The sequence below is a fragment of the Podarcis tiliguerta genome, assembly GCF_965153285.1.
Source record: "Podarcis tiliguerta genome assembly, chromosome: 7".
Taxonomy (NCBI): Eukaryota; Metazoa; Chordata; class Lepidosauria; order Squamata; family Lacertidae; genus Podarcis; species Podarcis tiliguerta.
This window is the reverse complement of record NC_139540.1, coordinates 74,875,435-74,890,586: the sequence shown is the minus strand read 5'-3', so window position 1 is coordinate 74,890,586 and position 15,152 is coordinate 74,875,435. Positions and strand designations below refer to the sequence as shown.

The 15,152-nt window shown below is 45.7% G+C and overlaps 1 protein-coding gene across 7 annotated transcripts in view; it reads left to right on the top strand.

Annotated features, from left to right (window-relative positions):
• TRIO (trio Rho guanine nucleotide exchange factor) overlaps positions 1-15,152 on the top strand; it is a 257,003-nt gene that overhangs the window by 58,846 nt on the left and 183,005 nt on the right. For all 7 annotated transcript variants that reach the window (XR_014513332.1, XM_083449240.1, XM_083449242.1 and 4 more), the window contains exons 2-5: positions 2,398-2,472; positions 9,516-9,630; positions 12,924-13,116; positions 14,203-14,715. Coding sequence is in view for 6 of the 7 variants with exons in the window: in XM_083449240.1 (XP_083305366.1) it covers positions 2,398-2,472; positions 9,516-9,630; positions 12,924-13,116; positions 14,203-14,715 (896 nt within the window). In the remaining variant the exon portion in view is untranslated. The remainder of the gene's footprint in view (positions 1-2,397; positions 2,473-9,515; positions 9,631-12,923; positions 13,117-14,202; positions 14,716-15,152) is intronic.

Below are 15,152 nucleotides of genomic sequence, written 5' to 3'. Positions count from 1 at the left end.
TGACTGCCATACCATGTGACCAACCAGGAAGTCGGCAGTGTGACATTCTTGGGCTAGAGGGGTGCACTAATATCATAGGCTCATCTCGCAGATGTGATCGCCGAGATAATGTAACACTGGTCCTGAAAGATATTCATTGGCTCCCAGTACATTTCCAAGCACAATTCAAAGTGCTGGTGTTGTCCTTGAAAGTCCTAAACAGCCTCGGCCCAGTATACCTGAAGGAGCGTCTCCATCCCCATCGTTAAGCCCGGACACAGGTTCAGCGCTGAGGGCCTTCTGGATGTTCCCTCCCTGCGAGAAGTGAGGTTTCAGGCAACCAGGCAGAGGGCCTTCTTGGTCGTGGCACCCGCCCTGTGGAACGCCCTCCCATCAGATGTCAAGGAAATAAACAAGTACACTGGTACCTCTAGTTGCGTTCCGCTCTTGTTACGGACTTTCAGCTTACGAATGCAGCAAACCCAGAGGTGTTTACTTCCTGGCTTGCTACGCACACATGCGCAGAAGAGATCTGTGCGCTTCGTGCATGCACATGTAAGAGGCGCTCTAGTTGCGGACTTTTTGGGGTGCGGATGGCACCCCAAAACGAATTAAGTCCACAACTAGAGGTACCACTGTACCTCACTTTTAGAGGACATCTGAAGGCAGCCCTGTTTAGGGAAGTTTTTAATGTTTGATGTTTTATTGTGTTTTTAATATTCAGTTGGATGCTGCCCAGAGTGGCTGGGGAGGCCCGGCCAGATGGGAGGAGTATAAATAATTCATCATCATCATCATCAGGGATTGCCCCGCATGCAGTTCCCCTTCTGACATTAGTCCTTAGTTTCATTCCCTGAAGAAAAGGGAGTCTGCTTACAGGATCATGACATGCACAAGGCAGCTTACAAAAGAGATGAACTGTACAACCTTAACACCAAACAAATTAAAAAGCAAGCAGAGGTTTTAAAAAGCAAATCGCACAACGGAAGATTGAGGGCGATGGGATTGCACTCTCCTCGCCCTCCCTGGCTTTAGTTTATCATGCCAGCCGTAACCAGCACTGTTTGTTTAGGAAAGTAAATGTGAGATTAAGAGGTTGTGTTTTGCCATTCTATAGGTATCTAAGGACACTAAGCAAGATCACTTACTCGCAGACTAAAGGACCGAAAGTTTGCATGAGGAAAGGCTGTTGGTTAACTGGGCAGTATAATGTGCCTGTCGTGAAAAATAAAATGCCCACGTTGTTTTGGATAATGATTTTAATCAACTATCTGCACTTTCTGGAAACAGTTGAAGACATTTTGTTCTGACAAGCTTACCCAGCTGGAGAAAAGAGATTTTACCACTGGGGTTTTAGTCTTGCTTTAAATATACTTGTGTTTTAAAAAGGTAAAGGTACCCCTGCCCATACGGGCCAGTCTTGACAGACTCTAGGGTTGTGCGCCCATCTCACTCAAGAGGCCGGGGGCCAGCGCTGTCCGGAGACACTTCCGGGTCACGTGGCCAGCGTGACATCGCTGCTCTGGCGAGCCAGAGCCGCACACGGAAACGCCGTTTACCTTCCCGCTGGTAAGCGGTCCCTATTTATCTACTTGCACCCGGGAGTGCTTTTGAACTGCTAGGTTGGCAGGCGCTGGGACCGAACAACGGGAGTGCACCCCGCCGCAGGGATTCGAACCGCCGACCTTTCGATCGGCAAGCCCTAGGCGCTGAGGCTTTTACCCACAGCACCACCTGCGTCCCCGACACATACTTGTGTTTTAACTGTTATTAATTATCTTACCTGTAAATTGCATCGAGAAGGTGATTTAGAAGGCAATTAATAAATGTAATTATAATAATAAATAACAATTTTGCAGCTTACCCTGAAGAATTTCACATTGTCTTCATTGGTGTTTAGTTCCTGTTAAGTGTGTTTTTGGATTGCAGCCTAAATATTTGCAGCACAATGATAAATACGTGGCAATACTTATTGTGTCATACTTATAGTGCTTGACCTCTTGGCTCATATTTTGGACCTGTTTATGTTCTCTTACGGGCTTTTAACTCAAATATATGTGAGAGGATAATGGACTCAGATTTAAGATTTTATAACTGCGGTTGTTAGAGTATGCTTTTTTGCATGTGGATGACATTTAAACTAAGCTGTTTTTTTAAAAAATCTGATTTTAGGGCTGCTGTTCTACTACAGCTGCATTGAATAGGGTAGAGTTTTTCATGGGGAACTGTCCAATAAGCAGTCTTCTTCGCTCTCTGCAGTGTAATATGAAATGGTACAATCCATAAAAAAAGCTAGACCATGAAATGCTATAGTCCCAGAAACTTTTGTCTCTGTTGAATATGTATAGCTTAGTTCTCTTCTGGGAAACGCATATTGATTTTAAAGCCAAATAACCTCCATTTTATTTATTTCTTCAGGATTTCGTAAAAATGATGAAATGAAAGCTATGGAAGTCCTGCCAATCTTGAAGGAGAAAGTTGCATACCTGTCAGGTAAGGAGATGCATTTTGTGTACAACCCTGACCTGTATTTCATGGATATTTAGTCAGTGCTCACCAGCAACACAATGTTGTCCATTTTTACTCAGCGGTCAGGCTCATTTGGGTCAGTTGAATTTACCTGCATGGGAACGTGTGTTGGGCTTGCAGTCTAGGACATGAATGAGGTGTTGGCGGCAAAATAAAATATAAGATGCTTTGAAGAAAAACTTAACCAGGTTTTTCTCAAGTCATTCTCCTTTCCATGTAAATAACAGAAGTGTTTAATTTGTATACATCAGAACCTCAGTTTTCAAAAATAATCTGTTTGAAACGTAATCCGTTCGAAAACCCAAGGATCAGTGGGTGGTCGGCAGAATCCATTGAAAAAATGGAGAAACACGCCTCAGAAGTCGTTCGACTTCCGAGGCGCGTTCGAAAATGGAAGCAATTACTTCCGGGTTTTCAGCGTTCATGTTCCGAATTGTTCGACTTCTGAAACGTTCAGAAACCGAAGTTCCACTGTATAAGCAGTTCAAACAACTTCATATCTTTAGAAGTGTTGTCCTGTTTTTAAATTTACCTATCTAACAAATATTATTTGTCTTTCTTTTGTTTTGAGGTAGGGGGTGCATTCCAAATACTCATTTAAGAGTGGATCACTCCTGCATAAAATTGCTCAGGAATTTTTAACTTAAAAAAAGGATATATATTTTTTGTTTCTCCCGATATATATACTCCATAGTGCTACCTCTGAGGATGTCCGTCTGGGGTAGCCATTAGTACCTGGAAGACCAGGGTTGAAATCCCCACTCAACCACTGGGTGACCCAGGGCTAATCTGGGTATCTCAGCCTAACCCTATGGAGAAACACCATCTTGAGCTCCTTAGACGAAAAGCGGGCTGTAAATGTAATGAACTGTTCTTTATTCCTCTGAATCTTCTCTTTTTAAGAGAGGTTAATAGGACAGTCTCTGTATTCATTTGTTGTCTTGGGCTTATTAATCCAAGAGCCAGGTTGAGACATCCTAAACAGTTTGTGATGGGTTTGCCTTACTGGTTAAAAAAAGAGAAAAGGTTAAGGACCCCTGGACGGTTAAGTCCAGTCAAAGGTGACTATGGGGTTGCGGTGCTCATCTCGCTTTCAGGCTGAGGGAGCTGGCATTTGTCCACAGAGAGCTTTCTGGGTCATGTGGCCAGCATGACTAAACCACTTCTGGCACAACAGAACACCGTGATGGAAACCAGAGCTCACGGAAACGCTGTTTACCTTCCCACCACAGCAATACCTCCTTATCTACTTGCACTGGTGTGCTTTTGAACTGCTAAGGTTGGCAGGAGCTGGGACAGAGCAACGGGAGCTCACCCTGTTGCGGGGATTCAAACCGCCGACCTTCTGATCAGCAAGGTTCAGTGGTTTACACCACAGCGCCACCCACGTGTGCCTGAAGCTGTTACGGCATTTCAAAACAGGCTAGTTTCTAAATCTGTGGAAGAGCGGGAACTGAAAACCAGTCGGACCCTAAACATTGAAATGAGCTTTCTACGGCCCCATACGTCGCTAGGTAGCTTTCCAGAGAGCAGCATGCAACGTGCTTTAATGGTTTGCGGCTGTTAAATAGACTACGTCTGTGACATTCTTTCAAGTTTAAACACTTTAAAAGCTGTTGGGATTATCGTGGAGCAGTCTTTTCGCCCACAATCCCTAAGCAACTGACTACTTAAAAGGATGTGTTCTGCCTCCCAGCTCTGTTTGGTTTAGCGGTGTGAAATCGCAGAATGCAAAAAAAGGGTTTTAACTCTGTCCTATCGCCGCGGCCCAGATTTGCTTGAAAAACCCACTTGCTGGGCTCAAAACAGCACCCTCCCCTTTGACGCATCCCAACAGAAAATAAATGCGAATGCTGCTTATATAGTTGTATTATTGTGCTCATAGGAATACATTTAGCGCTGTATAATACTTTTCAAACTTGGTTTGAGTCTCATCTTAGCCATAAGTAGCCTGAGGAAAATTCCAAATCTGAGTTATGAGGATAATTATTCTGATTAGAGACATGAAGCTCCTTTTTTGAAAGGGGGGATGCAAAAAAAAAAGGGAGCCCCCTCCCTTTCCCCTAAAAACTGAAAAATGTTGGACTATGACATATGAAAGGGTAGAGAAGTTTGTTTTAGTCTGGGCAAGCCTTCAGTTGTAATTATTATTATTATTATTATTATTATTATTATTATTACTGCCATTCATCTGAGAATAACAGGGTGGCAGGGTGGTTTATAATATAAAAACTCAATAATGCACAACAAAGTAACAAAACCAGTAACACCAGTGCCACACAGACAATTTAAAAGGACATAGATTGTGTTAATAGCCAAAGGCCTGAGACAAGAGAAATCCATGATAAATATAACAAATATGAAGAAGCAGAAACTGAACGATAGCTCAGGAAAGGGGACTGATAATATTTCATGTAGTATTCATTGAGTCTTGGTTTCCTCCCTTTCTTCGCAGCTCTTTTTGTGGAAATAAGTTCTTTATTTCTGCTTGACACTTAGCTCATGGTGCCTAAGGTTAGTAAGGGTCGTGTGTTGCATGTTCTGCCACCGTGAGCAGTGGCCCCGACACGAGTTACCACCTTTTAGTGGAGGCAAAACAATAGAGAAGATTTCTGAGATCCCAAATTCAAGCATGATTTATCTGACCGTCGCGCAGGAGCCCAGAAAAGCACTGACGCCGTAAGTCAAGACACACACTCCCTCCCAACCCCATAACTGTACTTAGGGTGGAATTCAGAACCTTCAGAGTGCTACATGGTCAAAGTTAGCTCCGTACCCCTCACCAAGTTTGGGGCTGGCAGTGGCTGGATTTGTAGACATTTTGAGTGTTAGGAATATGGTTCCGTCTTTCTCAATTTCTAAAAGTCAAGGTGGCCATTTTTGTTGACCTTTGTTTTACTCCAGGCACTGCTTGTGTGTTGGTTACGACAAGCCTAGACTTGTATGGGGCCTCGAAGTGTGAGATAGAAATTTCTCTATAAATACCGTATTTTTTGCTCTGTAAGACTCACTTTTTCCCTCCTAAAAAGTAAGTGGAAATGTGTGTGCGTCTTATGGAGTGAATGCAGGCTGCACAGCTATCCCAGAAGCCAGAACAGCAAGAGGGATTGCTGCTTTCACTGCACAGCGATCCCTCTTGCTGTTCTGGCTTCTGAGATTCAGAATATTTTTTTTCTTGTTTTCCTCCTCCAAAAACTAGGTGCGTCTTGTGGTCTGGTGCGTCTTATAGAGCGAAAAATGCGGTCAGTCAATCAGTCAGTCTTATAGCAGGGAACTATTCCCAAATCAAGCTGAGCTCTCAAATCAACCTACACACACACACACACACACACACACACTTACTTGTACCTCAGAAGTTGAACGGAATCCGTTCTGGAAGTCCGTTCGACTTCTAAAACATTCGGAAACCAAGGTGTGACGTCCGATTGGCTGCAGGACCTCGTTGGACGTTCAGGTTTCAAAGAACGTTTGCAAACCGGAACACTCACTTCTGGGTTTGCGACAGTCGGAAGCCAAAATGTTAGACTCCCAAGGCGTTCAGGATCCAAGGTACGACTGTACAGCCTAGGCTTTAGTCAGGGTAGTTTGGTCTATGGTTAGCAGAAGATACGCGCCCTAGATTCCATGTTACATCTTTCACCAAGATGGGCTTCGATTTCTTACACAAAATGCCTGCCTTTTGCTACAGATCTTCTGTAGTTGCGTAAGAGGCAGCCTCCCTGCCATTTATGTCAGCCGGTGAAAGTATATGGAGCTAGAACCATTTTTCTCTTTTGGTTTCTTCGGCTGCAGATCTGTGGTTCATTTGTTCGTTGTTCTTGGTTAAACAAGACTGTGTTTTCTCATCCGGGAGAGTCTGACTAAGCTCAACTCGCCCTAGGTGTAAGTCTTTCTCTGCTAAGCCAAGTTAACGGAGCAGCGTGGAGCAGATGGGTAGTTAGACTTTGGAAGTTTAAAGTTTCGCTTTGTTATCTCGGTAGTGCCTCTCATAATATATGAGTCCAACAATGCTTTCACCCCGGTAAGTGTTGGTATCTATTGACAATGTCTCTCTCCTGTGTTAGAATATCCTTAGTTTCTGCAGTGAAGCTGGAATAACTAAGCACCCATCTAATCTGGGCTTCTACATGACCCCTGGAGACCCCAGTGGGTTCTTGCTGTTATGTTTCAGGGCAGAGGTGTTGTTGCCATGCGTGTAAAACGGGGTGAGACCATATTTTCTTGGTTTACTGTACCCCAAAAATGTGTGAATCCTAATCAGAGATGACTGTCAAAGATTAGGGCTGGAGAGAGATCAATATCTTATTGGGTTTGGGTTCATTAACAGTTGCACATTCCTTTTCTCCCACCACCAAACCTACATTCCTGGAGATTATAATTTTGCAATAGCGTTAAAATAAAGAAGAAAAATACCCTCCCCCCTTTTTTAAAAAAGGCGGTGTAACTGTATAGACAGGTTTGTTTAATTTAAAACATTTATTATGAGTTTTTCATTGCAAATACAACTCCTGAGCAGGTTACAAATGAAAGCAATTCTGGCTATAGGTACTAAAAAGTAAGGCAGGTGGTTAAGAAGCCAGCTGAAATAAACCTCAGCACTGGCACCAAAGTCCACAAACTGCTGTGTTGAATAACCAGGTTTCATCTGCTTTCGAAAGGCTAAAGTAGTGGGTGAGTCTCCATGGCAGATCTCTACAAATAGCATGGACGTGCCGTAATTGATTGGCTAATTTAACTAGAGTGAGCTGGAAAATTGTCCTGGGGGAGATAATAAAAACAGGTAAAGTTGCGCAGTTATGGGAGGAGTTGAAACTGATGAGATTGCTTTTTGTGCCTTTGCTCCACTGCAGTAAGTCCAACAAAATTTGTTTTCTGGCATTCCTTTTAAGTCAGGGGTCGGCAACCCATGGGGGCTGTTTAACTGGCCCACGAGCTGCCCCCGAACCAAGCCGCCCGCTGCGCTAAACTGGCGCAGTGACTCGCTTCCGTGGTGCTGAAAATCGCACATGCGCATACGCTGAAAATCGCGTCTATGCAGACTCCAGAAATTGCGCATGTGTAATCTGGCCCAAGGAGGGATCTCCGCTCGACTTAACCAGCCCAGACGAGGTAAACCTTGCCAACCCCTGTTTTAAGTGGTATAGTAATACCGATGTTAGTGATGGATGCCTTTACTTCCCCATAATTGGACCTTAAGTTAAGCACGTAGCATCACCAGGAATGCAAATAGTCCCCTGGACGTCAAGGAAATAGTCACAGCAGTGGCCACAGACTTTCCATGTCAGGTTTGGCACATGTCCTTTGTCCTTTCTCAAAAGGGGGCCAAGGTAGGAGATGAAGGAACGTCTGATGAGGTCATAGCCAGTCCTGGCTCCGTGTCGTTTCTCACACTGTGCATGCAGCTGACTCCGCCATGTGTTCATTGCGGCTCAGTGTTTTGCTGTCTTTTGCAAATGCCTCAGCTTCTATCTCTTGTAGCCTTCAAGAGCCTCAATAAAGGATGCAAAAGGCACATGACATAGTTGCTGGTATGAAGCTAAGGTTTCCGGGATCTGGCCAGTGTCTGCATGGAAGACTAACTGGGAACTCCATGCAGCCTTCTCTATAAAGTCCTTGGAAGTAGGGATAGGGTTGTTGGTTTTCTGGCTTTGAAGAACAATCCTGGTCTGCATGTTTTTGTAGTGGTCATGTTGCTCCAATGAGTAGTTTTCTGTTCTTGGCCTTTCCAAGTCGTATGAGAGGCATTGTAGAGTGTTATTAGGAGTACCAGTAATTGTATCTATCAGTGTAAGTGTGCAAAGTGGTTTATAGACTCCCAGTTAGCTTGCCGTCGAGACTGGCCAGTGGGGACGGGAGGGAGAGATGGAGGGAGCAACAGAGGGGTGTGGTCAGGGACTGGCTGGACAATGAGGAATTGTAGGAGGAGCCACCCTAGGGAAGCTTCAGAAGAGGACACAGTGGGACACGGGAAGACAGATCAGAGGATGAAGCGGGGTCAGAATGGCTGGATGCTGAACAAGTAACAGGCTCGAGTGAGAGAGAGGAAGAAGAGGCAGAAAACACTGCAGACGTAGGACAGGTAGCTGAGGAGGAGGCTGAGGCTGCAACAAATTCACAGGAGCCTTCCAGTCCTACTGTATTCCGCTCCGCTCCCCTCTTGTCTCCGGGAAGTCGGAGACTTTTGCATGTAGCAGAACGACGAGCACAGAGGAGACTTAGGGGGAAGTGGGAGGCTGGATTTTCAGTTCTGGCATCTGCTTGCAGTAGGTTTCTTTATATTCTGTTTCCTTGAATAAAGAATCAACTTTACTGCAGGTCAGTCTCCATGCTGACCTGCAGCTCACAGGTGTGAGCAATAGATAGTGTCGGCATTGGGAGTGGAAGATCTGGGTTCAAATCTCCATTTAACCTTCCAAGCTTATTGGTATAAGGTCCCAGGGTATGGTTTGAAGGCACATGAGGCCACCATCTTGCTAAAAACTAAGCAAATTGTAGTCTGATCCGTGGCTGGATGGGCCACTGCCTGAGAATCACATCTACGCTGCCTTTGGTTCCATGATGGAAGGAAGGCCAGATACAAATGCAATAAAATAAACCACAAAATAAATGTTCTGGGTTGTTTGGGGAATTAACAAAGGGTTGCTCTGTGAATGCTGATCTTGAGTCCTGGGACAAAGGCTGGAATGCCAATGTGATCAGATAAATATTAAATATTTACTTCCAGCATGTTTAGCATGGTTCTTGTAGACCTGAAAACAAGACCTTTTGTAAACTGCTTGTCCCCTGGTGGTGTGTGTGTGTGTTTTTGTTTTCAGCAAGATCTTAAAACATATTGGCAACATCTTTTTATTGAGCCAAAGCCACGCTTGTAGAAATGAACATGTGTAGAATCCCGTGCTGTCTTCTCAAATGCGTACTGTCAGATTTCATCCCTCCCCTGGGCAGAATCTCTTATCGCCAGTGCACACCGTAGCCTGCAGTTGGCACTCAATATGTTTCTTTTTCAGGTGGAAGAGATAAGCGCGGAGGCCCCATTCTAACATTTCCAGCTCGCAGCAACCATGATAGAATACGACAAGAGGACCTTAGGAGGCTCATTTCATACCTAGCTTGTATTCCTAGGTAAGGGCATCTTCCCTGTATTATGATTTGAAGCTGTGCTACTTGCCTCGCTGTGTCAAAACAGTTTAAAAGGGAGTCCTGTGTGGGTTCATATCAAGTTCATGTTCCTCTAACCTTCGAGTTGTTTAAGGAGATGTAACTCAGCAACCAGGCATGCCGCTCTGGAGAATTCAGAATGCTTTCAAAGAAGAAGCAGATCGCCATAAAGTTGGAGTAAGGTTGTTTTTCTGCACCGTCTCGCCCTGAATGATCGGGGCTGCAATTAACAACGACAACAACAGCAAATGCATTATTCCAAGAGGATTGCCCTTAACCAGGAGTGCAAAGTGAATTGTGGCGTGAAGCCAGAGCCTGAATCACTATTGCTGCATTTGCTAGCGTTTTTCAGGTTGCAAGACCAGTTTATGCAACTAGTGATAAACTCAGATGATAAAAACAAACCTATCCCTGGACTGTACCACTTCCTGCAGCGGGTTTGTGGTGGGGGGGCAGTTGTACACTATTCCACATTTACACACAAATTGAAAAAAGCATGTCAGGGAAAGCGTTCAGCCTAGTCATCTCTTCGACGTAATTTTTCCTGGGGGTGGGAATGTGTGTGTGTGTGTTAGCCTTGGACTGTGCAACCTACACCTGCTGCCTGAAGTGGCAGAGTCCAGAAAGAGCTTTACCACTTGATTCTGTGGATTTATAAGCTGTTCCGAATTTATGAGCTTTTTGGCAAAGGAAGAAAATGGCTTTTTGCGAACCATCGCTTCTTGCTGCACTGTTGAGGACCAGCCTTGTTGAGAGTTAATTGTGACTTTGGCCAGTTTTGGTGCTTTGGCAAAGTGGCAACACTTAAAAGATGTTTTTCCTGGTTCACACTAGGCTGAAGCTGCTGCTGCTGCTTCTTTTTTAAAAGTGCCAGTTTCACAGGGGGAGGACATTTCGTTGAACCGACTATTAATTCCAGAGTAAAGTTTGCACCTTATAAATGGTACTGAACATGACTCTGCAAGACTGCTCTTCAACCCAGAAATAGCTCACATCTGAGCTGGCTGCCTCTCCTTCAGTCGGTCAGAATAATATTGAGTGAAGTGTAAATTTCCTCCTTGGGGCCAGCTGGCCTTACTGTATCTGGCTATGAATTGTGGAGCTTCAGAGCTTTCCAAAAGACTCGGCGTGGACCGAATGCCAGGCTGAATTTAGGCACTGGTAGCATTTGACTCGAGTAGTCAAGTACGCAGCTCTTTGTTTTTTCTTTTGCCACTTCAGTAGGTTGTTTGGACAACAGGCAAGTTAGCAAGGCACCTTCGTGAAGGAGGGAGCATTGTGGGATAGCTGATGAACATTAGAGAGTAGTTTTTGTCGGCATTGGAAACTTGGGCAGCTGCTTTTGCCGCTCATTTGGAGGCATCTGATAGCTGCTAACCTAGATGGCTTTAAAACAAGGTTAGAGAGATTAATAGGATTAGGCCAGCCCTTGTAAGAACAGGATGCTGGACTAGATGGGCCATTGGCCGGGTCTAGTAGATTCATCCTAAATTGTTGCATACACAGGATGAGGTCCACTCGCACAACCAGACCTCCCTGCCTCCTTCCCCTCCGCCCACCCTCCACCCCCTGAATCTGCTCTTGAGGGCTAGAGGGGGAACTCAAAACAGGATTAGCAGGGCACTGGGATAAGAAAGGGAGGGGGAAGCCCTGCTAGACTAGTGGAAACCCCTGCGCTGGATACAACCCACCCCTCCGCCTGTGCACATCTGAAGTTTAAGCTAAAAAGTAGAGCATTAACATCATTGCTGCTTCTTTGGTGATCATTCTTAGCAGATAAGATTGTCTTCCATGAACACAGTCTAATTAGTAAGTCCATAAGTGACTGTGGGGCCAATTCTGGATCCACACGTCCTTCCACAGTGGGGACATAGGATTCCAGGCAGGAGTTGATCACAGTGAGGGTTTCCCAAGCATACCTTCCTCTTAGCACGTTTCTCCCTTGCGTCCTGAGTTCGAGCCTGTGACACCATTGGTAAAGGCTGTTCTCCAGCTGGAGTGCTCGCAGGCCAGTATTTCCCAGTTGTCAGTGTTTATACCACATTTTCATTTGCCTTTGAGAGAGTCCTTAAACCTCTTTTGTTGACCACCAGCATTGCGCTTTCCATTTTTAACTTCGGAATAGAGTAGTTGCTTTGCAGTTCTGCCTTGACTGATCTTTAAAGGAGAAACATCCACCATGGAGCCAAGGCCCTATATCAGATGGCTGAGAGAGTTGAAGCAGTAGCAAAAGTCAGTGGAAGGTCTTGTGAAACAAGCAGCTTGCAAGGATGCCTCTTCCGAATTCTTCACCCAACCAATATAACATGGAGGGGTGGTGCAGAGGGAGGAAGGCGGGAGAAAGCAAGACCTCGTTGGCTGCACACATACTTAGTGGTACCCCAGCGTATTTTTATTGGGGAGCATGGGGAATATGAGTGCTGTCACCCTGACCTGGGGGACGAAACGTTGCAGTGTATTTTCAGCCCTGGCAATCCCAGAGGAGAGATAAATAGGTTTTCAAGGAACTAGGACAGTCCATCAACAGACAATTGGTTTTTTGTTTTCTGAATCTCCCTAGGCTAAGTGTCATCAACATTCTGAAGTCAATAGGTCCTTGTTAGACTATGTAGGAAGGGTTTGAATTAGAGGGCATCTTAACAAAACAGAACTATTGTCTCACTGATATCTGGCTCTGTGACGCTACGGTTGCTTCTGTGCTGAGTTTTAAATGAACTGTTAAATTTTTACTGAAACCTATGTTGTGCTTTATCCACTAGTGCAGGGGCACTCCAATAATAGAGGTAAACTAGGCAGGTGCCTGGGGAATTGTAGAGTCATAGAATCGTAGAGTTCAAAGGTACCCCAAGGGTCATCTAGTCCAACCCCTCGATGCTTGAATCTAAACTAAAGCATCCAAGACAGATGGCCGTCCAGCTGTGAATACCTGTTGCAGATGTTCAGATGTTCTGCAGAAAGAGGGAGGAGAGTGTGTGCCTGAACGTTTGAGGAGATGCACCGAGACATCTTGGCATCTGGTTGCCTGGGTGATGTACATTATGTATGTGTAAAATGTTCATTCATCTAGGGCTGGCCGTGCACTAGTGCTTAATCCTACCAGCTTGTGCAAAATTCCAGTGAGATGTCCCTCTTCTACAGGTGAAGCTCCCACCGAGTTGACGGATGGGAACGAGAGTAGAATTGGCAGGCAGAGTAGCCAGGTTGGCGCCTGGGGACCATTCCTGCCTCTATTAACTGTTGTCTTGTTTGCTTTCTAGTGAAGAAGTATGTAAACGAGGTTTCACCGTTATTGTAGATATGCGTGGATCTAAATGGGACTCTATTAAGCCACTTTTGAAGATCTTGCAGGAATCCTTTCCCTGTTGCATTCATGTTGCACTGATAATCAAGCCAGACAACTTTTGGCAGAAACAGCGGACTAACTTCGGCAGCTCCAAGTTTGAATTTGAGGTAAACTTCTCGATAACCAATGCTGGGTGCCCAAAGTGCTGCAGGGAAACCCAGCATTTGAACAGTGTTTTGGGAAATGTTGTAAAACTAGCATTTGGTACATTAAAGTCCTCTCATTTCAACGTCGCTGAGGAAACTTACGGAGCTTAAACTCCTGTACTCCTCCATTGATGCTCAAGACTGCAGGTGGGAAAAATAACCCCAAATGGCAAAACAAGCAAACTAGAAATAATTCCTCAGTGGCCCTGGGAATGCTGGCTGTGTCAGCGATGACTGTGTCAGCGATGACGCCCATCATAGTTGTCAACAGTCCCTTATTTGGCGGGAAACTCCCTTATCCCAGCGCTGTGTCCCGCTGCTGTACCTTATTGATGATGTCCCTTAAATTTCCCGGGTTTCAAAGGAAGGAGCTCTTCCCGCTCCCTCCCTGCCAGCCAGGGAGGAGGGAGGCTCCAACTGTGTTGCTTGGCTGCATTGCACACCCAAGAACGACTGGGGGGTGGAGCTTGCATTCCTTGTGCCGATCAAATTGGCCATGTTGCCGGGGGACTCGCCTTTGCTCAGTGCTTCCCAGCAGAGAGGTGACGGTGGTTTTCCTTGCTGCATCCCCTTTGCCGGGTTGCTGCACTGTGGGAACCACCGCTTGAGGCTTCGTTTGGCTGCTGGCTGGGCTTTCTGCCTTTGGCTTGGAGGGGGCTCAGAAGCTGAACATACTTGTGCTTGGAAAATCCCTTATTTTGGCTGCTGATCTCTTATTTTTGAGGCTGCTAGTCTCTTATTTTCAAATCTGTAAGTTGACAGCTATGATGCCCATATGTTGCTCACACGTGGAAGGAACCAATGAGCCCTCTGCACCAACACATACTTATGACATCATAATGCCCATCAGACCATCAGTTTCAGTGGCCCAACCATGCCAAAGCTTAGGTGATCCCTACAGGCAGAGGTTCAGATCTCTTTACATGGTTAACCACTGTGATTTGGGGGCACAAGCTCCCTGGAGTTTGGTTCAATGGAATTGTACATTTCCAGTGCTTTAAATGTGTCTCGTTGTGTGGTTAACCTTTAACCGTTGCTGCTTTTCAGACCAACATGGTGTCTCTGGAAGGCCTTACCAAAGTTGTCGACCCTTCTCAGTTAACTCCCGAATTTGACGGCTGCTTGGAATATAACCACGAGGAATGGATAGAAATCAGAGTTGCCTTTGAGGATTACATTAGCAATGCCACACACATGCTCTCCAGGCTGGAGGAGCTGCAGGACATATTGGCCAAAAAGGACTTGCCTCAGGACTTGGAGGCGGCTCGGAGTATGATCGAAGAGCACTCGCAGCTGAAGAAGAAGGTCATCAAAGCGCCCATTGAGGACCTGGACTTGGAAGGGCAGAAGTTGCTGCAGAGGATACAGAGCAGCGAGACCTTCCCCAAAAAGAACTCTGGGTCTGGAAATGCGGATCTGCAGAACCTCTTGCCCAAAGTGTCCACCATGTTAGACAGGTTGCACTCGACGCGGCAGCATCTGCACCAGATGTGGCATGTGCGGAAGGTGAAACTGGACCAATGCTTTCAGCTCAGGCTTTTTGAACAAGATGCAGAAAAGGTAAAATGTCGGCAGGGGGTGGGGGTATTTCTTGGTCAACTTCTTAAGTTGATGGGATGCGGGTGGTGCTGTGGGTTAAACCCACAGAGCCTAGGACTTGCCGATCAGAAGGTCGGTGGTTCGAATCCCCGTGACAGGAAGAGCTCCCGTTGCTCGGTCCCTGCTCCTGCCAACCTAGCAGTTCGAAAGCACGTCAAAGTGCAAGTAGATAAATAGGTACCACTCCGGCGGAAAGGTAAATGGCATTTCTGTGCGCTGCTCTGGTTCACCAGAAATGGCTCAGTCATGCTGGCCTCATGACCCTGAGCTGTATGCCGGTTCCCTCGGCCGATAAAGCGAGATGAGTGCCACAACCCAAGAGTCGGTCACGACTGGACCTAATGGTCAGGGGTCCCTTTACCTTTACCTAATGACTTATTTAATGCAGATACCTCTAT